This window comes from Strongylocentrotus purpuratus, unplaced genomic scaffold, assembly GCF_000002235.5.
Source record: "Strongylocentrotus purpuratus isolate Spur 01 unplaced genomic scaffold, Spur_5.0 spur5_scaffold_11, whole genome shotgun sequence".
NCBI lineage: Eukaryota > Metazoa > Echinodermata > Echinoidea > Camarodonta > Strongylocentrotidae > Strongylocentrotus > Strongylocentrotus purpuratus.
The window spans coordinates 14,718,161-14,741,249 of NW_022145596.1; the positions used below are offsets into that span (position 1 = coordinate 14,718,161).

At 39.2% G+C, this 23,089-nt stretch overlaps 3 protein-coding genes across 3 annotated transcripts; all 3 read left to right on the forward strand.

Annotated features, from left to right (window-relative positions):
* Nucleotides 1-142: 142 nt before the first annotated feature.
* LOC105443630 lies at nt 143-5,171 on the forward strand. The gene is made up of 3 exons (XM_011677011.2): nt 143-262; nt 3,205-3,303; nt 4,075-5,171. Exons 2-3 carry the CDS (start codon nt 3,254-3,256, stop codon nt 4,778-4,780), a joined length of 756 nt encoding a protein of 251 aa, XP_011675313.1. The 5' UTR covers nt 143-262; nt 3,205-3,253; the 3' UTR covers nt 4,781-5,171.
* A 2,408-nt stretch (nt 5,172-7,579) lies between these two features.
* LOC105437632 lies at nt 7,580-10,106 on the forward strand. Its single transcript, XM_030981329.1, has 2 exons — nt 7,580-7,653; nt 8,932-10,106. The coding sequence occupies exons 1-2, from the start codon at nt 7,613-7,615 to the stop codon at nt 9,965-9,967; spliced, it is 1,077 nt and encodes a 358-aa protein (XP_030837189.1). The 5' UTR covers nt 7,580-7,612; the 3' UTR covers nt 9,968-10,106.
* Nucleotides 10,107-11,632: 1,526 nt separating this feature from the next.
* On the forward strand, nt 11,633-21,589 carry LOC100890042. Its single transcript, XM_003726082.3, has 3 exons — nt 11,633-11,745; nt 19,041-19,175; nt 19,973-21,589. Exons 2-3 carry the CDS (start codon nt 19,114-19,116, stop codon nt 20,778-20,780), a joined length of 870 nt encoding a protein of 289 aa, XP_003726130.1. The 5' UTR covers nt 11,633-11,745; nt 19,041-19,113; the 3' UTR covers nt 20,781-21,589.
* Nucleotides 21,590-23,089: the final 1,500 nt, after the last annotated feature.

Consider the following 23,089-nt stretch of genomic DNA (forward strand, 5'->3'; position numbering starts at 1 on the left):
CATTATCTGGTATTCCCCAAGCTATTTATGTCTGCTCTCCCGAGCAATTGGATTCGTGCCAAAAATAAAACATTCATAATTCATGAGCTGGCCGTTTAGACCAATTACATTAGAGCTTGGGCGTACCTCTGCTAATTTGCATACGGGCGGGAACTTGAAATCGAAATTTGGATCCTCCGAAAGCGTATAAATACCGCAGTTTGGCGGGATAATAATCATAACTCGGGATCAGAACTGTCGTCACGTAAATTCGACAGTGGAGGTAAGTTGTTAGTACGCTTGCTCCATTCCGAATAGACAGACTCTCAATTCCTTGCATTTTGTGATGTCAAAATGGCCTATATAGAAAAAAAGATGACCGCATTGTAGCTTAGTGAAAAATACAGTTGGAACCTCTTGCCATATTATTCTTCGTCTCCTGATAAGTCTTTAAGTGTATGGATATACTTATGTGACCGCCAATGTTGCAGAAAAATGTCTTTTATCGTATGCGCAATTTATGTTCCTGATCTAAACGCCGAATATGTGACTACATTTTGTCAAAATACTCTGGAGCCGACATGTATCATGATCTTATGGGAGCAACTTTAGAATACCCCACCACAACAATTATTGACCAGACTTTCGTAGTGTATCCGACGCTTCACCAATGAAGCTAAATTGAAGATGTAGGTTTGTTAAGTAACACTAAACCTAACTCTAACCCTATAGGTCTTCGACGTTTATGTACATAAACCCTATTGGTATAATGGTATTTTAAAGTTTAGCCATCTTATGAACTGCAAGAATATCTAGGAGAATGAATATGAGTAAAACTGGTGGTTGGAGGAGTATCAACAGAGAAAGAAAATGAGTCCACCCCTCCCCATTTCTTTCATAAGTGCCCCTTCCCGTTCTCATATTTGTTTTTACCTATGACAAATGCCCCTTATAAAATCTGATAAGTGCCCCTTTTCCTTTGCAATAATTGAATTGGAATATATTTTTTTTCTGCAACATTCAAATAAAACAACGTTTCAGCAAACTGCAATACAACATATACAAAATATAACCAGTTCTTTTGAATGTGTATACAATATAATAGTAATAAATGAAGACAATAAAAAAAAGATTTAACTGATAACACAATACCAAGGATTATTAAGTAAGAAAGTTGCAGAAGAAGCAGATTTATTGCAATTAGCGATTGCTTGATATCATAGCGTGATAGCCAGGGGGATAGGGAAGGGGGGGGGGGGCGGGGGGAGGTTCGATTACAGAAAATAAAAAATAAAAATCGAGGGTGACAATAATGTGGTAGTGAAAATGAAAATATGCTGATGTAAATAAAAAATTAGATGAATGAATGAATAGATTGATGAGTAAATATGAACACAAGTAAATAATAGATAAATAAACAAAATTGCATAAAAATAGATGACAAAAATACCAATTGGTATTTTTGGGGGGAGGCATCAATCACTCATTGTCACATAATTGATAAATGTTTGAAAACACTTTACAAGTAAGGCCCCTTCCAGAGTAAGTCAACCTCCAACTTCTAAGAACACAAAACAAAGAGGCTTGCAAAATATAATGAACCCATATACACAGGCACGGTTATAGAAGAATAAAAGATAATGGGGGGGGGGGGGGTTCCGTTGTTTTCCTCACTTAAAGCTTGAGCCCACAAGCTCCTCCCCCCCCCCCCCCCCCCCCCCTCCTTCTCACGAATCGATACTGCCGCTACCACGTTTCATCTCCAAAGAAGGCAGTAGAGTTGATCAGAGGTCAGAAAAAGATGAACCCATCCCGCACACGCATACTATATTTACACACCCAAACACTAACAGAAACGACAAAATAAAGTTAAAAAGGCATGAAGGATATTATATAATCTCGACCACTCCCTTAGATTTAAAGGAACACAAATGCATGAAAGGACAAACTGAGTTCTGTCTAAAGTTACAAATACCCCTTTTCCTTTATAATAAGCGCCTCTTTTCTTTTCTCATAAATGCCCTATTTCATCTTTGGTGAGTGCCTCTTTTCAGGACCGACGAATTCCTCTTTTCACCTCTGATAATTTCCCTTCTAACTGTGACACGTGCCCCTTTTCCTTTCAAATAAGTACCCTTTTCCCTTCTGATAAGAGGCCCTTTCTCTTTTTAATAGTAGCCCCTTCCCTTTCTCACAAATGTCTCTTTTTACCTCCGACGATTGCACTTTTCAGTTTGACTCGAGCCCCTTTTCCCTTTTAATAAGTGCACTTTTTCCTTGTGATAAGTGCCCTTTTCACGTTTTGACGAGAACCCCATTCCTCTCTCTGAAATGCCCCCTTTAACCTCTGATAAGTACCCTATTTCCTTGGATATGTGCCCCCTTTTTAATTTTTTTAATATGAATCTGATAGCCACTATATTTGATAACCCTATAGCCCCTTTTCCTTAGACAGATACCCCTTTTCCATTCTTATAAGTGCCTTTTCATCTCTGGTGAGTGTCTTTTTTTCAGGAGCGAGAAGTGCCCCATTTTCACCTTTGATAACTACCTTATTTTACTTTGACACGTGCACTCTTCCTTTTCGAATAAATGCCCCTTTTTCCTTTCTCCATAACATGCGCACCTAATTTAAAGCAACTTAAAGCCCCCCTTCTTCAAAGAGCTCCCTCGCATTTATAATTGTTATAATTATTATAAAGTTATAAGGGCTTTTCAGTCTTTAAGATTGTGCTCTTCAGGAACTTTTAAGAAATCTTGAATCTTAAATTTTTTTGCTCGTTCGCTTTGCTCGCTCGTAAATTAACATTCAGACCATCACACCCATATGCAAAGTATGATGCTTGTTATAAGCAGTATATTGGACCATGTAAAGAGAGAAACAAAATTGATGTCATCCCTGATAGTGTACACAACCATGATGATGTAGGGGTATATACCAATGTCTAAACATTGTATGTTTAAACTTTGAGGTTTACCTTTGTAGATGCCCCTTTTTCCAGAAAGGTTTTATTTTCGTTGGTGATTCCACTTTTGAAGACGCTCTGCGCCCTGCTTAAAGTTATGGCCATCCTTACTCAGATTCTGCACAACAAACTTTAGCATGCCACAATGGACTCTGAAATATGTTTGCAAAGAATATTTTAGATTTCATGATATCTCTATGCTTATATGTTTATATTCTTTGTTCATATTCGACAAATTGTTGTTTTTATTTCTTGACAGGACTCTAGAGAGATACAAATCAAAACTTGGCACTACCATTAATCATTGGATGAAGAAAATGGACGAACACTCAAATAGTTGTGTTGCAGAGAGTTCAAGGTATATTTCTTAAGTGGGTCGTACAATCACTTTATAATCCAATGCTTTATACATTTGGCAAAGACTTGGTTATTTTAGTGTCGTCATAATTATAAGACAAAAATTCAGTTGTTGTTTACACAGTCGTAAACAATGTAAGGTGTTCAAACTTTGATACCCACACAGACACTTGAACCAGATGGACACACGCATGTGTTGTGAATATCCACCAACCTTACTTGTTTACCATGTGTATAGGTAAGAATAGACTACATGTATGTCATGTCAATGACTTTGTTGCAAATGGGAGGGGTTGTAGGAAAGAAAGCTTTTATTTTGGATGTCTACATTTTAAACTCTATTCCAACATGTAACCCTTAATTGTCGTCTTCAAGATAATGACAAGTAAAATCTGATGTGAAAACATAAACGGATGGCTAATTATCATTTTACCTGTTCTCATGTCGAGAAGGAAAGGGGCTCTCTTAATTTTTGATTTGATTTTGATTTGATTTGATGTTTATTCATTTGAATATATCATATTTCGTAACTATATTTCGTAATAATATAATATTTTAACAGTCATGTAAGGTAGAATGAAAACAAATTGAATGTCAAACATATTGTATTTTAAGTAAGAAAAAATTTGTTTGTACTACTTCATTCCTGAAAAGTGGAGAAGCAATCCGTATAGATATGAACATGATAAAGTAAGCATTCCCAGTGTCAACTTTAGGATGAAACTCTTCTTTCGTATTAACAAAGTTTTAACAAATAATTTCATTCATCCAGGGAACCTGACATGGTACTCTATGACCATCAATCAGAAGGAGAACTTCCTACCCAAGTCCAGACTCCACTGGACATCAAGAACCTTGGCGATCCTCCTCCACCACGCCCAGGCATCAATACTGAAGAGACTGTTGGAGCTACTACAGAAGGGACAGGTCCTGGAGCTCAAGCCCCAGACCAAGATATCGCTGATATTTGCATTCCACCAAGTGGCGATCCATCTCTTCAGGATGGTAGCTATATAGAGGAAGAGGACCCTTCTCCGCCCCATAGCCTCTCTTCCCTAAATGATAATGTTACATATCTACCTCCTGCAGGTGATGCAGGAGGTGATATCTTTACCCAGATATTGTTTCGACCAAAGAACCTCTCTTCCAATAAGGATGAAGTTCGTTTTTTCGATCCATCTCTTCATGATAAAAGCATTGAAGAGGAAGGGGAGATTTCTCTGCCCCTTAGCCTCTCTTCCCTAGATGAAGAGGTTACGTATCAGCCTCCTGCAAATAATACAGGAGATGATAGCGGTTATCACGAGTTTAATGCTATGGGTATGGAAAGGGAGAATATAAAATATGATGAGGGGGAGGAGATATTTTCTCGTCCAAAGAGCCTCTCTTCCAATGAGGATGGAGTTCTTTCTCGAGCACCTGACGAGTTATATCAGGTCAGAAGCACCTCTAAAATCGACAGTACTGTTATGATGTAAAGAAAGAGAATTCTGAAATTAAGAAAGAAAATTCTGCACTTAAAAGAGAGATTGATCGACTTAAGATCGAAATGTCTAAGCTTAAACAGGCAGGTCGCGAAGATCTCATTGATCATAAAGCTTTGAGAAGTGATACAACTTCCTTTCAAAAGGAAGTCATGTCACCGAAAGCAGCTCTGAATGCATCTGTTTTTCAGGCTGATGATATGGCACAGTTGGCTACACAGGAGGAGTAGGAATCCTCGAAGAATACATTGACCACAGAGGTGCAGAGTATGTTAAGCTTATAGCATACCAGTTTGTCAAATATGAATGCAAGCTTGATCTCTTTGCAAAGTAAATGAATTGAGAGTTGAGTTGTCAATAAATCGATAAATAATCAGACGATGCAGTATTGATTCGGTCGTTTTATTTCCAATAGTACGAAGAGAAAGAGAGAGAGAGAGAGAGAGAGAGAGAGAGAGAGAAAGGGGAAGAGACAGAGACAGGGGCGGGAGTAGTAAGGTGAAAATGACAGACGGGTAGACTGAGAGGACTACTAATAAATTAAAATGAGTCTGAGAGGAAATATTGTGGGGAAAAAATGTCGATCGTAATTTTTAGGAAGCTGCATGCGAGAGATATCTTCTTAACAGACTTCTTCCATGAAACTTTTAAATATAATATTGTCCTATCGTGCCTATTTATCGTATAGGACGTTGACAAGAGAGCCAGAGGGGTGTGTTCGTGTAAGAGAGGGAGAGGAAGGGGGGGGGGGGGGGGGGGGGGGGGGAGGGGCGAGAAATTGAAAGATACATGACCAGTTTTATGATGGAGAAAGAAGGATGTGGTATGAAAGAAAAGACCAGTATTGTTGTGGAGAGAGAAGGGAGTTGTATGAGAGGACCAGTGTTGTGATAGAAAAAACAGGGTGCATGTGGTAAGAAAGAAGAAAGAACCTGTGATCGAGAGAGAATGTTGTTCTTTCCCTAATGATTGTAGTACATTGACCTGAGACATAACCCTAAGCGCAAATGGGGATCAAGTTAAAAGAAAACTGATGTATCTTCGGGAAGTAGGAGGGAGAGGGGGTAGAAGAGGGGATAGAATAGAGGGTAGAAGAAGGAAACATTATTCCATATATTTCGCCCCAAATGTTGGGTGCATTTCCATTTGTCGTTTGCGCCTTTGAAGAGTAGTACATGTATAAATTAAAATCAAACAAGTTTCTCTCTTTCAAGGAATCACCTCAATTTAGCAGCAAAATGATTTTCCTTCAAATTTATTTAAAAAAAAATTAAATCACAATAATGTACAAAAAAATATTGTGACACTGATCGTCGGTAAAATATAAATACCTGGAATTTTCTGGAAATGATATTCTTCTATCTAGACATGATATAGGCTACATGTTATCACATACATATTCCTTCTATGAAAACAGTAAGCCCAGATAAGGAATATACATTTAGTGCTTCTTATTTAAATGTTTAATTCAGACAGTGGCTATAGGATTACATTCATCCTTCTTTTTGAAATCAACTCATCATATTAAGATATGCCTGTAATATAGTCCTACAGGATGGTGAAGTCTGTCACATGCAGATATAATAATGGCCTGATATCAATTCATGATTTTGAATTTTGGGCTTAATTACAAGATTTTAAAGAAGGGTTGTGTGATTCCAAGTCAGATCATAAACTCGTATTAGTCTGAAGAATGCTTCCATCGTATTAATAAAGCGCATTTAGATACTAACCAGTATATTATAGGCCTTGGCATAATTTTTAAAAAGGTCGACTTTACCCAAAGACCGTGGAACAGGTCACATGATGTGGCAGAACATGGCTAGACCTTTGTAACCTACATGGTAACTCACGATATCCAAAGTATACAGCTCTTTTGTTGAGTTCTGGTCATGAGATTGTATAGTGTAAGAAACGGTGTGGAATCGGTCAGAAAAAGATGATCATGTAGCATATAAGCATTGGTGTGTACTGCAAGGTTCTGGAATCATCAAAATGATAAGAAATTTGGCCAAGTCTTGGTAAAAGTAACAAGCACTTTACACAGAAAGATGTATACGGGACTACACAAACATGTGGCATAAACATTGTGGTTCTCATTTTAAGCTGTTACATGTCATATTTAGAATATGGAGGCATTTGAAGAGCCATGTATTTCAGGGGACATTTTCTCTCTGATGTTCTGCCACACTTGCATAATAACAATGACAACGCTCACAACTTATTTTTTACCTCTCCCCAGAACTAAACTTTCTCTTTAACGTCAGGAAATTCAACGGGGAAAACCAAACATTCATAACCATTCATAATCATTATGAACAGCAACCATTGAGCTGGTCGTGGACAAATATGCAACAAGAACAGCCTTAAAACGATATTTTCAGCCTTCATAACTTCAGATTAAAGGTGAGAATTAATTGAGTTATTAATCAGCTTTGCAGCAAAGATGACTCGTACACGAAAACTTATAATTTGATTTGTTTTTACAATGAATTCAGATGAGAATATTCATTGAACTTGATACGTCATAACATACATGTATTGTTTATCAACGTATCGGGTACGTTTGTTCGACTATTATTAGATTTTTTTTTCCTCATCCGGCGCCATTTTTATCGAGTGCGCAAATTAGATTGTCCATACAAAAACTGGTTAACCAAAGCTTTCATTCAGATTTTGCTAATCAAACTCGAAGTTGTTATCATAATTAACTCGTTAAAAGGACTAGAAGTAAATACATGACATTCAACATCTTTTCAATTTCACAAATTGTCCTTTTTTTGGTTTAGATACAGTTGGCACTACCACTGGTACGTCTCTGCTACAATGGGAACTAACTCAACCAAATGTGCTAAAGAATATTCAAGGTATGAATTTATATATTCTATTCCATAAATCATAATAATCGCCTCAGCTAAGACGTCATGATTTTAGAGCTCCCATCTGACTATATTTCACATATAGCTGTTGAATGTTGCACACTGAGTTCACATACAAAGTTGGGTGTTTCAAAACTGAATAATGCACACATAATACAAGGCAAACCCGTAGTAAAGATCCTCAAAACTGAAGATATTTCCTTTTTGTCATGATTGAAATGTAGATATATCGGTGTTTTTTTTTTTACTGTCATTGACCCCCCCCCCCCCAAAAAAAAAAAAATAAATAAATAAATAAATAAAAAAAATAATAAAAATAAATAAAAATAAATAAATAAAAAAAAATATAAAAAAATATTTTAAAATAAATAAATAAAAAAATAAATAAATAAAAAATAAACAAAATGGTTGGCTAGATCTTCCATGCCTGTATCAAAGATGATCGAGATAACTAACATAATCCAGTTTCAAACTTTAAAACGCTGTAATAAAGATAACTTCTCATGCCATTTGGAATAGTTCTAACCAGCTAAATTGAATGAAAGCAGAAGACAAAGAAATCAGAGAAACAGATTAGAGACATTTCGAATGTTTATAACAATATGGAGGTTATGAATATTTAAATGTTCCAGACATAGGAATCTCAAACTGGCAAATAAATCGTCTATGAGGACATTGAAATGACTTTTTTGTTGAGGCATGCTGAAGATAGCATATTGTCATAGGTCCTCAAAACAAAAGATCTTAATACCTAGTCATATTTTGAAGGAAAAAAAAAAGCATTTTGAAAGTAGATGTACTAGCAAAAATGACACTATAAAACAAGCCGGTTTTACTTTGGATGTCTACATTTAAACGCTATACCAACATGCAACCCAATCGTCGTCATCAGGATAATTACAAGTAAAATCAGATGTGAAAACAGGAACTGATTTCTAATTAACATGTTACCTGCTCTCATGTCAAGCAGGAAAGAGATTCTCTTAATTATTGATTTGATTTTGATTTGATTTGATGTTTAATCATTGGAATATATTATACTTTGTAATAATATAATATTTTAACAGTCATGTAAGGTTTAACATGTTGTCAAACATATTGTTTTTTAAGTAGGAAACAACCCTTTTACTACTTCATTCTTGAAAAGGGTCGAAGCAATCCGTATAGATATGAACATGATAGATTAATCATTCCTCGGGTCAATTTTAGAATAAACTCTTCTTTCCTATTAATAAACTATTTTGTTTAATAATTTCATTCATCAAGGGAACCTGACATGGTACTCGATGATAATCAATCGGAAGGAGAACTTCCTACCCAAGACCAGGCTCCACTGGACATCAAGAACCTTGGCGATCCTTCACCACGCCCAGGCATCAATTCTGAAGAGACTACTAGAGTTACTCCGGAAGTGACAGGTCCTGGAGCACAAGCCCTGGACCAAATGGCTCCTATAGAAGATATCGCTGATATCTGCATTCCACCAAGTGGCGATCCATCTCTTCGAGAGGAAGGGACGATTTCTCTGCCCCTTAGCCTCTCTTCCCTGGACGATAAGGTTACATATCGACCTCCTGCAAATAATGCAGGAGGTGATAGCTTTACCCAGGAAGTCAATGCCATGGATATGGAACGGGAGAAATTGAAATATGAGGGGGAGGAGATATTTTCTCGTCCAAAGAGCCTCTCTTCCAAGGAGGATGAAGTTGGTGCTCGAGCACCTGACGAGTTATCTCAGGTCACAAAGAGGTCCATTTCAAACACCTCACAAATCGATCAAATCAAAAAGAGAATTGTCAGTCAGTCTGTAAGGGTGAATAATTATTGTTTGAAGTACTATGAAATGTTGAAATCTATGAATCTGTTGAAAAGGGACAACAATAACATTAAAATAGATGTTGTGTCACTCAAATCCGAAAATTATGACAGAAAGAGGGAAAGTGATGAAATTAAGAGAGAAATGTCTGAAATTAAGAGAGACATGTCTGAAATTAAAAGAGAAAATCATGAAATTAAGAGAGAATACATGTATTCTGTAATTAAGAGAGAAAATTCTGAAATTAAGAGAGAATATTCTGCACTTAAAAGTGAAAATGTTCAACTTAAAATAGAAATGTTCAAGCTTAAACAGGCACATCACAATGACCCCATTGCTCATGAAACTATGAGAAATGATTCAACTACCTTTCAAAAGGAAGTCATGTCACCGAGAGCAGCTCTGAATGCATCTGTTTTTCAGGATGATGATAAGGTACATGATGATACAGTTTGTTACACAGGCGGAATAGATATCCCCAAATAATACAATGACCACAGTGGTGGAGAGTATGTTGCATGTGAAAATGTAATAAAATTTTAATCTTGAAAAAAGCGCTTATATCATACCAGTTTGTCAAATGTTATTTTCAGCTTGAGAGGACTATTAATAGAGGGAGAGAATAATGAAATGAAGACTGAGAGGAAATATTGGGGGAGGAGGGGGGGGGGGGGTAGGATTTTGACCGTTATTGTTAAGAAGGTGCATTCTTCACAAAATTCTCCCATGAAACTTTTAAATATATTTATAGCCATTATCATGGCTATTGAGGACTTTGAAAAGAGAGAAAGGGGGTGTGTTTGTGAGTGTGTGGGAATTTTCTTTTACAGAGAGACAGAGAGGGGGAGGGAGTGAGGGAGGGGTGAGAATGTGAGAGAGAGGGAGAGAAAGACGAGACGGGAGAGAGAGGGGAAGGAGAGAGAGAGAGAGAGAGAGAGAGATAGAGATGATGAGAGAGAGAGAGAGAGAGAGAGATTGGGAGGGGAAAGAGGGGTGTAGAAAAAGATACAGATGATTGGAGAATGAGGAGAAAGAGGTGGAACGGAGGAAGAGAGTGGAGAGGGTGATAGAGACAGAGTCTCGGAGAAATACAGGAACGAGAAGAGGGGGCAAAATGGTATTTATGGAAATTTACATGTAGGGCTTATACCTAAAGCTATATTATTTTATAGCATGTATCCTTGTACAATATGAAATGTCAGTTGCCAGGAAGTTTATCGAGGTGTTTGATATCCAACATTGTCCAATGACTTTAAAAGTTTCACTTGCCACTATCTGAATGTAGTTAATTCTTGGAATAATCGCCTTTCTGCTGACATATTGTTGAGGCATCATCAGTCGATGTTTTTAAATCCAAACTCAATGAGCACTGAAACAGATGTGTAATAAGATTGAAGTTTTTTAAGCTAATTCTTCTACTCTTTATCTGCTCTTTCCCTCTCTCTCTCTCTCTCTCTCTCTCTCTATTATCTCTCTATCTTTCTCTCTCTCTCTCTCCTCTCTCTCCTCTCTCTCTCTCTCTCTCCCTCCCTCTCTCTCCCCCTCCTTGTGTAAGGAGCTCGAAAGAAATATAATCACCCCTGGAAAACGATGAGAAAGCTATAAATCATGGTTTCCTTTTCAACAGTAAAGTACACAATAAAATATTCATACAATGTTCTCCCAAACACGGGCCTCATATCAATACAAATGTTGTAACTGGTTCGAACTGGAATTTTTCTGGCACATCGGTCATAGTCTAACAACCAAAACAATATATGTCTTTTCCATTTACAGACAAACTTAAAACACTTATGGCTATACGTGGAATATTAATCTAATTAAAAATTCGTCATGAAACGCAATACAATGGAGCTGAGGCCGTGGAAGGCTAGAGAGATACCTAGTGATTCTGTCTAAATAACATGGCGATTTGGAGCCACATAATTTGTAAGGGCCCTATTTGTCTTTAAAACTGACTAGCATCTTGGATGGTCGTAATCGGGGTTATAAAATCATAAGGAGATCTTCATTTCTTTATAAATATACTTTAATTAACCTAGCTACAACTACTTGATCTCTAAGGAATACTCCAATCTGTGTAGATCTAGCTACTTTCTTTGTTTATTTTTTAAAAATACAAAATGAGTCTCGAATTGCAGACTAATTGTCTAGACGAAAGGGGGAATCCCCGTTTGGATGTGCGAAGCAACAACCCACGTCCACGTCATCGTTGGCTTCAAGCCTATACTCCCTATCCTGCGAACAAATCTGATAAAGAACAGGTAAAATACATTTATTTTGCAGCTTATCTATCTTAGATTCTACAACACATTTTAAGTATGAATTAACGTTTTTTTAATCAGCGATAATCCATATCCAAAGAACCGGCCCTGGCCTGCGCCTGGCAGCCATTTTTAATATGCGTCATGCCATTGTGTTTACAAACACCGGGGCAGCTGCAGCGCAGTGCCACTGTATATCAGTGCAGTGCAGTATGCTGGAGGATATTTGGATTCAGCAGCATTTAGGTTCAGGCCCAGGGCCAATGTGGCAAGGAAAGTCGGCTCTATAACATAAAAACAGGCAGAGGATAGCAAATCTGGTATCAACTTAAACGTACTCTGACTGCCACATTTCTTGAGATAATTCTTATTTCAAATTTTGTATGGAGGTCCATCATGATCATAGATCTAGTCAATGGAGATTGCAATATTTCTAGTCGTATCATTATCCGAATACCGTAGTATAGATATAATAACTGCTATGAGAGGGATAGTTTTTTTTATAGGCTCAAGGGGACGTTACATCCTGTTATCACCCCGAGGCGTGACTCGATATTAAAGCAGTCTTTGCATCTGTAACGTGTTTATTTAACCGAGGGAAATTATAGCTAACCAAAATCAATCATCGACCATGCTGCATCAAAAACAATCTAAACTCTCCAACAAAACTCAAGTAACTCAGGACAGTAGATAAAACATCTTCACACCAAGAAGGACGGAACAGAACTGTCTTTAATATACAAAATTATAACATGTCTCTTAGTACAAATCAGGCATCATAACAAAATAAACCAATCAGGGGAAAGTCATGTGATAAGAGAAACCAATGAGGTGAACAGGCTAGATAGATCAAAGGTGAGAGGCAAAGAGAACGAATGAGAGAAGAGAAAGTGCATGTTGCTAGGGCAGGAAAAGGCAACCATGCATAGAGAATGAGAAGACAACAAAGGGAATGGGTTTGAAGAAGAAGGAGGAAAATAAGGTGTGGCAGTAGTGCAACTGAAAGACTGCTGTAAGAAGGTGAATGAAATGGGAACATGAGCTGGGAAAATGAATATGCAAATGAAGAATGCAAATATATAAATGAATATGTAATAATACATAAGGAAGAGAGAAGAAATTTACTTACTGAAATATAAAGACAATTTCAAACTCTTACAATACGTTATATAATCAGCGACAATCCAATTCCAAAGAATTCTGATCTTGTTCAATTTGAGTTATTCATAAAAGCTGGTTGGGTGCAAACACCCTCACTGTCAGCCATTTGTGTGCGTCATGCCTTGCCATGGTGATCATGGTGTTTACAAACACCGGGGCGTGGCGCATGGCCAGCAATCGTTTATCATTATCCGAATACCGTGGTATAAGCTGGTTTAGGGAATTTAATCACCTAAATAAAAGAAATAGAAATAGATTTCTTTCCTACCTTGTCTCGTAGAAACACCTGTTGAGTACAGATACTTGGAACATATATTATATCACAAGTAGTAGTTCAAATATTGCACAGCACCCGTAGAAAGAATATGTAAGACCATGTACAAAGTAATGACGCTTCTTCGCGAATTAAGTAAAGAAGAAGAAACTTATAATCTCTATAAAGTAATAAGGCCTCAGAACCGAGTAGAGAAACAAGCGAAGAAATATGACAAGAATTAAGATGAAGCTGAATTAGCTTTGCTGTAGATAGACTCTCTAGAATACGTGTGCTCTATATGAACAGCTCAGGAGAAGTGATGAAAATAGGTGTGGCAAATAAAGCAAGCAAGTGTAATGTCCCTGTACAGTATAAGCTATACCAGTACATTAGGTGGTTGCACATCCCAACCCATAGGGTATGGAATGTGCTTGCCAGAGTAAGTATTTGTGGCACTCTAGTAATGCAACAGGTGTCACTAAAGAAATGAGTGACAATGGAATAAAAGGCTAGACTTCAAGCCACACAATAAAGACAAGACAATAATATTTACAAATGCAAAGTTCTCCAAAGGTCAAGTCACTACAGTAGCTCCCCTCTAGATTTGTTGTCGAATGAAAAGTAGCAACAAATCGATGAGGAAAATAGACCTACATGCATGTTGACTTGAAAATACGAAAATATGGTAATATTGCATGTTGAAACACAGTAAGTTTAATATGCTTCACCCGACTTCGAAAAAATCCACGAACCTCACTGGCCATCTAACTTGACGACCAGACCTGGTCTTTCGAATCGCAGGAGTGTTCTGCTTCAGTGCAGGATCCAATGCTAACGGTGCAGGATCCAGTGCTAACGGAGCAGGATCCAGTGCTAACGGAGCAGGATCCAGTGCTAAGTCTGCGGAGTTGGATTGCCGAGGGACTTGGATAGGTGGATCTTGACCCTTCTTAGATTGAGCAGGGAGATCTTGCTCCATGGTTTAAGTCTCTCAACACTGACAGTTTCACGTTTACCATTGTAATCAATAGTAAAAAACTTGTCAGAGCGTTGAAGGACTCGAAAAGGCCCCCTGTAAGGAGGTTGAAGGGGCCCCTTGACTGCATCAACCCTCAAAAAGACGTGGGATGAGGAATGCAACTCTGGGTGTACCTGTGTAGGGGTAGCTCGTTGTTTGCGAGTAGGGGTGGGATGTAATTCACGCATCAGTCTCTTCAGTCTGTGGGCGTAATTAGCTGGATCGCCAGCAGAGTCAGTCTGCGAAGGAGACACAAATTGGGCCGGTAGCATGACCGTAGTACCAAAAACGAGTTCTGCTGCGGAACATCCCAGATCAGACTTGATAGCTGTACGTATACCCAGCAATACCAAGGGAAGGACCTCAGTCCAACGGACTGTGTTATGCGCCTTGAGAGAGGCTTTGAGTTGCCTGTGAAAACGCTCAACAAGCCCATTGGCTGCTGGATGGTATGCTGTTGTGCGAATGCGTTTAGTGCCAAGAAGATTAGTGAGAGCAAGGAAGAGTGCTGACTCAAATTGTCTACCCCTGTCTGTAGTAAGAGTAGTTGGAGCACCAAACACCGCTACCCATCTGGCCACAAAAGTATGTGCTACAGTATCCGCAGTGATATCTGGGATAGGTATAGCTTCTGGCCATCTGGTGTAACGATCCACACAAGTAAGAAGGTACGTGTTACCCTCTGAAGTAGGAAGTGGGCCTACAAGATCGATGTGCACATGAGAGAAACGCGCATCAGGTGAGGTAAAAGTGCCAAGTGGAACTTTTGTGTGTTTATGCACCTTGCATCTCTGGCATTCAAGACATGTTCTGGCCCATTTCCTGATATCATGATTAATACCAGGCCAAACGAAACGTTCCGTGATGAGCTTTTGAGTGGCCCTGATCCCAGGATGGGATAGTCCGTGGAGGGCGTCAAAAATAGCTCGTCTGTGTTTGACTGGAACAAGGGGTCTAGCAACACCTGTCGAAACATCACATAGCATGGTAGTAAAAGAACCAGGAAGCGATATAGACTTGAGCTGAAGCGAGGAGTCCTGTACCTCACTATCATCCTCTTGATCTTTCGCAATGGCTGCAAAATCTATGACCGAGGATGAATCAACTCTGTCGATACACAGACGGGAGAGAGCGTCTGCTGCTGTGTTCTCCCTTCCTGCTATGTGGTGTATCTCAGATGTGTATTGGGATATGAAATCAAGCTGGCGGATTTCACGAGGTGAGTGTCGGTCAGGCTTTGAATTCAAAGCATGGGTGAGAGGTTTGTGATCCGTGTAGATGGTAAATGTGCGACCTTCAAGTAGATGTCGAAAGTGCTTTACACCGAGGTAGGCTGCTAACAGTTCCCGACCGAAAGTGCTGTACTTAGTCTCGGCAGGCTGTAGTCTCTTAGAAAAGAAAGCCAACGGTTGCCAAATACCATCTACCAGCTGTTGGATAGTTCCCCCAACTCCCACATCAGATGCATCAACCAACAGGCATAGAGGAACATCAATTCTAGGATGAACTAAAACTGCAGCGTTAGCTAACTGATCTTTAGCCTGATTGAAAGCAGAAAGTTCTTGTTCACCTAGGGTGATTGGTTGGTTCTTCTTCAATCTATTTTTCAACAGATCCGTGAGAGGCTGGAGTACTTCTGCACACCGCGGAATGAACCGTCTGTAGAAATTGATCAGCCCGAGGAACTCTCGTAGTTTGGTAAGTGATGTAGGTATCGGAAAATCACGGATGATCTTCACCTTGTCACTAAGTGGCTGTATTCCTTCCGAGTCAACTTTATGCCCTAGAAAGGACAGTAAAGGTACTCCGAACTGACACTTAGCGGGGTTGAGAATGATTCCATACTCTTGCAGGCGGTCAAAGAGTAAACGGAGATGTGTCTCGTGTTCGTCTTTGGTAGTACTAGCTACAAGAATATCGTCTAGATAAACATAGACGAAAGGAAGACCGCGAGTGACATCATCCATCAATCTTTGGAATGTCTGAGCTGCATTGCGAAGGCCAAACGGCATCCTAACAAACTCGAATAATCCAAAAGGGGTGGTTATAGCTGTCTTGTGGATATCGCTAGGCTCGACTGGGATCTGATGATATGCCCTGATGAGATCAATCTTGGAAAAGATTGTCTTGCCACTAAGTGACGCAGAGAAATCTTGCAAATGAGGAATAGGGTATCTATCAGGAATAGTACGAGCATTAAGCATGCGATAATCTCCACAAGGTCGCCAGTCCCCTGGTGTCTTCTTCGGAACCATGTGCAAGGGACTTGACCAGTTGCTATCAGATTGTCTGATAATGCCGAGTTCAAGCATGTGTTCAAACTCTGCCTTGGCAATCTGCTGCCGATCTGGAGCAAGCCGACGAGGGCGAGCTGAAGCAGGTGGGCCTCGAGTTTGGATATGGTGGGTGGTTGTATGCTTGACTTCTGAGTGCTTGTACACTGGCCGGGTGATGTCAGGATACTCACGAAGAAGGGAGTGGAAACGCTCCGAAGTATCTTGCTTGACATACACCGGGCTAATGATGCCTGTGTATGTACCGACTCCCTGTACTGTAAGAGTGGTGGTGGTGTCTATCAGCCGTCGATGTTTGATGTCGACTAATAGTCCATAGTTATCAAGGAAATCGGCTCCCAAGATAGGTGTAGGTATGTCCGTGACAACAAAAATCCAACGAAAAACTCGCCGCAACCCAAGATCAAGAGTGAAAGATCTCTGGCCAAAAGTCTTAATGGGTGACTTGTTAACAGCTTGAAGTTGGATATTTGTTGCACTTACCATTGCCGATTTTCCTAACATGGTATGAGGGAAAATACTAACTTCGGCCCCAGTATCAACAAGAAAACGCGTGCCTGATTGTTTATCATGAACAAAGAAAAGGCGACTGGGTTGAATGGTGCCAAGTGAATTAGTCGCCGCTATTCCTTGGCGGGCCCGTTTCCCTGGACATATCCAGGGCGGCTTTGTCCTGCTGAGTATGAACAAGGACTTATGCACTTCTGGGCTCGTTTGCCATGCTTCCAGTGGTACCAACATTCAGCCCCAGCATGTTGTTGATGACGACTCGGGCTACGGGAAGCTGATTGGCGAGGGCCGGAATTCTTCGGGCCTCGCTGTCGACTGCGACTTCTGCGGTCCTCCTGTATAGAACAAGTCAAGGCTTGTACCTGAGCAGCCAGTTGAGCAACCTGGGTAGAAAGTCGATGTACTTCACCAGAGTCATTGGGAGTAACGCAAGCGTAAGTCTGCGCTGGCACTTCTTTAGGTAAGACATGAGAAATAGTAGGCGGACCAGCAACTTCAACAATTTTGTCGGCTAATGCCGCTAGCGCAACCAAGCTGACATCATCGCTTGTGGAAGCGAGAATCAACTGTACATTGGTTGGCAGGCGTTGCAAAAATAATTGCTTAAGTATACTAGTTTCCAAAGTATTAGAGCCTAATAATTGTTGCATTCTCCTAAGGAGTTGGGAGGGCGACCTATCGCCTAACTCTTCACTCGTCAGCAATTTGTTCAGACGCTTTTGCTCAGAGACAGAAGTTCGCTTAACCAGTGCTGCTTTTAGTATCTTGTACGGCTCTGTTTGGGGAGGGGCAATTAAAATATCGCGCACCTCTAGAGCTACCTCTGGTTGTAATGAGGCGACAACATAAGCAAACTTTGTAGACTCAACTGAGACACCTCTAGTTTGAAACTGAGCCTCAACCTGAACAAACCAAATATCAGGATCATGTGCCCAAAATGGTGGAAGCTTTAAACTAACATATGAGACTTGAGGGGATGGCTCAGAAGCCTCACTAGGTAATACATTGCTATCAGTATCAGGCATGATAATGACGATGACAAGGTAGATTAGATCAACAGAAGAAGAAAAAAATGGATCACGTCGGGGTCACCAGTTTAGGGAATTTAATCACCTAAATAAAAGAAATAGAAATAGATTTCTTTCCTACCTTGTCTCGTAGAAACACCTGTTGAGTACAGATACTTGGAACATATATTATATCACAAGTAGTAGTTCAAATATTGCACAGCACCCGTAGAAAGAATATGTAAGACCATGTACAAAGTAATGACGCTTCTTCGCGAATTAAGTAAAGAAGAAGAAACTTATAATCTCTATAAAGTAATAAGGCCTCAGAACCGAGTAGAGAAACAAGCGAAGAAATATGACAAGAATTAAGATGAAGCTGAATTAGCTTTGCTGTAGATAGACTCTCTAGAATACGTGTGCTCTATATGAACAGCTCAGGAGAAGTGATGAAAATAGGTGTGGCAAATAAAGCAAGCAAGTGTAATGTCCCTGTACAGTATAAGCTATACCAGTACATTAGGTGGTTGCACATCCCAACCCATAGGGTATGGAATGTGCTTGCCAGAGTAAGTATTTGTGGCACTCTAGTAATGCAACAGGTGTCACTAAAGAAATGAGTGACAATGGAATAAAAGGCTAGACTTCAAGCCACACAATAAAGACAAGACAATAATATTTACAAATGCAAAGTTCTCCAAAGGTCAAGTCACTACACTGGTATACCAGTTTTGCAAAGTGCTATGAAAAATTGAAAGGTCTAAACTTATTATCTGTTATTGTCATGTAGACTCATATTATAAATGTTGCTTTTATACATTCCACTATATGTTTGCTTTATTCCATCCATATTAAAAGGAATATAAAGAACCTGGTGAGCATAATTATGAGTTTATTGATAACGCCATCTTCTGCGGCTTGGGCAGATTCTGGACTATGCAAGGTACTGTCATCTTGTAGTACTGATGCATGATGGGATCAGCCTATGGTTCAGTTTTAGTCGACCTAACCAGAATGAATTACAATTGATCATACTTATTTCTTTATAGATCGTGTCTGCTTAACAAGTTCAAGCTTCATCTGTAGTCTGTACTTGAGCTTGCAGCATTGCTGTCGAACAGTATGTACAAGCTGATGATGGAAAAGGAGGAGGACAGGGAGAGCTTTCTACCCAAGTATGAAAGGTATATACTGTTTCAAAGAGCAATTGTAATGTATTTAGCTAAGACTCATTTATTGTATCATTAACATTTCAGAAAAATGTATGAGATGGCAGTTGTTTATGAAAGAGCTAGAAACCAAATATCTTTTTTATTTTAAAATCACTTAATATTTTTCAAATAAAATCTTCCCATACAGTCATATTTATGATATTGAATTTTTGTTGTTGATGAATTTTTGCAAATTTCAATTTTTGACAGATAAAAGAAAGGAATTGTCAGCGAAATTGGCTTATAAGACTTTATAGTTTTACAGAATGTTTTATTTTAAGCCATTTAGACTAGTCACTATTTATATCCGTCTTCCATTCATTACCACAAACTATTTTACTGGAGCCTACAGCTTTACAAGCTTGCCTTCATGTAGTAGGTCCCATCATATTTCTCTCAATTAAATCAGTACTCTATGTTGACCATTGATCTTTATGTTATTTATTATGTATCATTGAAAAAACAACTGGTACTTTATTTGAAATGTATATGTAACATGAGAAATATGAAAATAAATGAAATGAAATGAAATGTTCTATCTCAACCTAATAAGTATCAGCTATGTTATCTTAGGGACGTTGCGCTCCAATTTTTTTTGATTATGCACTGTTCCTACTACGTATTATATCTCGATGTAACCCACTGAATTGTATTATGTGTAAAGCATTATCTTACATTGTGAATAAATAAAACAAACTAACAAACAAACATACAAATGAAACCTACAATCAGAAGTAAATTTAATTTTGAAATTTTATCTATCTTTGCAGAGATTATGGAGAGCACGGTCCAATCACAGGAGAGCCTCCAAACCAAGATCATGGGCAGCCCAAAAACAAGTGTCGACCCCCTCCAGATCCTGCCAACTTCGAGCACAATGATGATTCTCCACCATTCGACCACGACAACAATGTCAAGGAGAGAGGCTATACTAGTGCCCCAGGAGTAGACATAGAACTGGGGGACCAGCCACAATCTTCAAAGATGGAAGACATTGCTGGGTTGCCTCATGGCGATGATGGGATGGAGGAGGAAGAGAAGTTATCTCAGCCTTCCAGCCTCTCGTCAAAGGATGGTGGGGTACACCTTCCATCTTTCCCAGATGATGAGGGGGGCTTCATGGAAGCAGTGGAAATGCCAAACACACACCTGTCAGAAGGGAACCAGTTCTCGATGCCCAAAAGCCTCTCCTCCCAGCTGGATGAGAAGTTATCTCAGCCTACCAGCCTCTCATCGGAGGATGGTGGGGTATCCCAAGCTCCTCTGCCTGATGATGAGGGGGGCAACATGCAAGCAGTGGAAATGCCAAACAAACGCCTCTCAGGAGGGGAGCAATTCTCAATTAGGCCCAAGAGCCTCTCCTCCCAGCTGGATGAGAAGTTATCTCAGCCTACCAGCCTCTCATCGGACGATGGTGGGATACTCCTAGCTCCTCTCCCTGATGATGAAGGGGACATCATGCAAGCAGTGGAAATGCCAACGACAGACCTGTCAGGAGGGGAGCAATTCTCGATCCCTAAGAGCCTCTCCTCCCAGCCGGATAAGATTCTGTCTGTCCATTTAAAGCGAGTAGGTTGAGTAAAGAGGTCAGCAGGAGGTCTTTAAACTGCTACAAGTTGACCAGAGCAAAGGGAATGCAGTGTGGAAGAGAGCGGCAGAAGCTGAGAAGGGAGGTCGCCTCTTTGAAAGCAAAGAGGGAGAGGAATACATCTGCTGGCCTCGATGGTGGCAATGCTGATAAAAGAGGCACAACCCCCTGGCAGATCTTCATACCGCTATATGACGATCTGAAAATGATGCTCAGAGATTTCACCAGGGTGTATTTGCCCCAGATGACATGTTGGAGTATCACGATAGCAGTAGGGGTACATCTGTGGTAGGAGTGACAAACCCGAGCTGCAATGCATTAGACCCAAAGTGTGAAATCCTATTTGGGTCTATTAAAGAGGAACTAGGATTTCGGGGTTAATGTTGTCGACCTTCACGTGGTGACCCTGTTAACTGACTACTGTCAAACTAACGACAACCGATAACTATCAAGAACAGAGACAGCTTAACTAATCAGAACCTGGCTTCTAATACAAATCATTGGCCAAGCCTGATTTATGCTGCTTCATACAGAAAATATTCTCTGTGTGAAGGCAAACTTTGTTCAAGATTAAATAAGAATCATGCTATAGAAGGCAATTTCAAGATCCTTGTACGTCACATTTTGAAATTGTAATCCGAATATGAATTATATGGGACGTGCAATGGGTTATTGAAATTGCCCCTGAGTTATTTTTTTTTTAAAGTAGTTGTAATTGTGTTTATTATTGTTGTTGTTGTTGGTAGTATGGCTATTATTGTCTTTGAAATTACTAATAATAATGTTATGGTATTCCGTGTTACTAATATCGTTGTTATTTCCTTTGTGTAAGTTCTAGTTGAAGCATAATACATGCATGAATTCGTTGTAAAATGACTGCTGCATAGTAATGTAGAGTTATGATAAGAGAGAGAGAGAGAGAGAGAGAGAGAGAGGGGGGGGGGGGGAATGTTACTGAGATGGTAGAGACATTGGGGAGAAGAGAAATGGAGGTGTATGTAGAGGCTGGATGGAAGAAGGTGAGAGAAAGAGAGAGAGAGATTTATGTGCTGTTCTTGAAAGAGTGGAAAGGAAGGGAGAAATACTGAAGGATGAAATGAGGAGAGATGAGCGATGTAAAGATTAATTTTTATAGATGTTGGGCCAAGATTGGAAAAAATAGAGAGAAAAAATAATAATGTGTGTGAGTGGGTGGAATTATTATAGATTGTTTAGTAAGATGATGACGTAGATCATAATCAAATGATTAGTTGAAAGCGTACACGTGAATAGGCATTGTTTTTGCCTTAACGCGTAATTTGGATAATGATCGGTCATTATCAAAATCATGTTATAAGACATCATTTTATAAAACATAATCTTATAAAAAAAAATAATACATATCATTTTTCGGGCATTAGTAAAATTAACCACACTCGGTACCTTCAAAAGAGTCCAAACACCCTCGGCATTCGTACTATAAATGCCCTCACTGCTGTGTATTATTTGTGTAATAACCAAGGGCAACACTAGAATGTCAAAAGTGAATGACTGAATAGTTATTTATATAAATGAATATAAAAACAAGTAAATAATAAATATATAAAACAAAATTGATTAACAATAAATGACAACATTTTTTGTTGGTGCTTTTTTTTTTTGGAGGGGGGCTCAATCATTCATTGTTACAAAATTGATAGATGGTTCAATATACTGTACACGTAAGGCCCCTCCAAAATGTAATCAACCTCCAACTTTCAAGAACACAAATCGGAGTCCTGCAAAATAAAATGAAACCGTATACCCAGGCACGGTTGTTTGCCTCGCTTATAAAGATAACATTGAGTTCTGTTCATGCGATTGGATTAATCACGAAGTGTGTACTGCAAGGTTTTGGAGTCATCAACATGATAAGAAATTTGGCCCAGTCTTGGTAAAGTAACAAGCACTGTACACATAACGTTGTATATGAGACTACACAAACATATGGCATAAAAATCGGGCCTCATTTTTAAGCTGTTACTTGTCATATTTATAATATTAAGGCGTTTGAAGAACCATGTATTTCAGGGAACATTTTTCACTTTCATGTTCCTCCACAACTGCATAATAACAATAACGCTCACAAATTATTTTTCACCTTTCCCCAGAACTCTACCTTTAAAAAAAATTAATGTATGATCAATAATTGTTGGGGCTGGGCCGGTGAGGGCTTACAGCCAACAGCCCCACTCTTACACGCTGATATTCACACATGTAAACACACACTTGCACTAGATAGAAACGACAAAATAGAGTTACTAAGACATTGAGGATATTA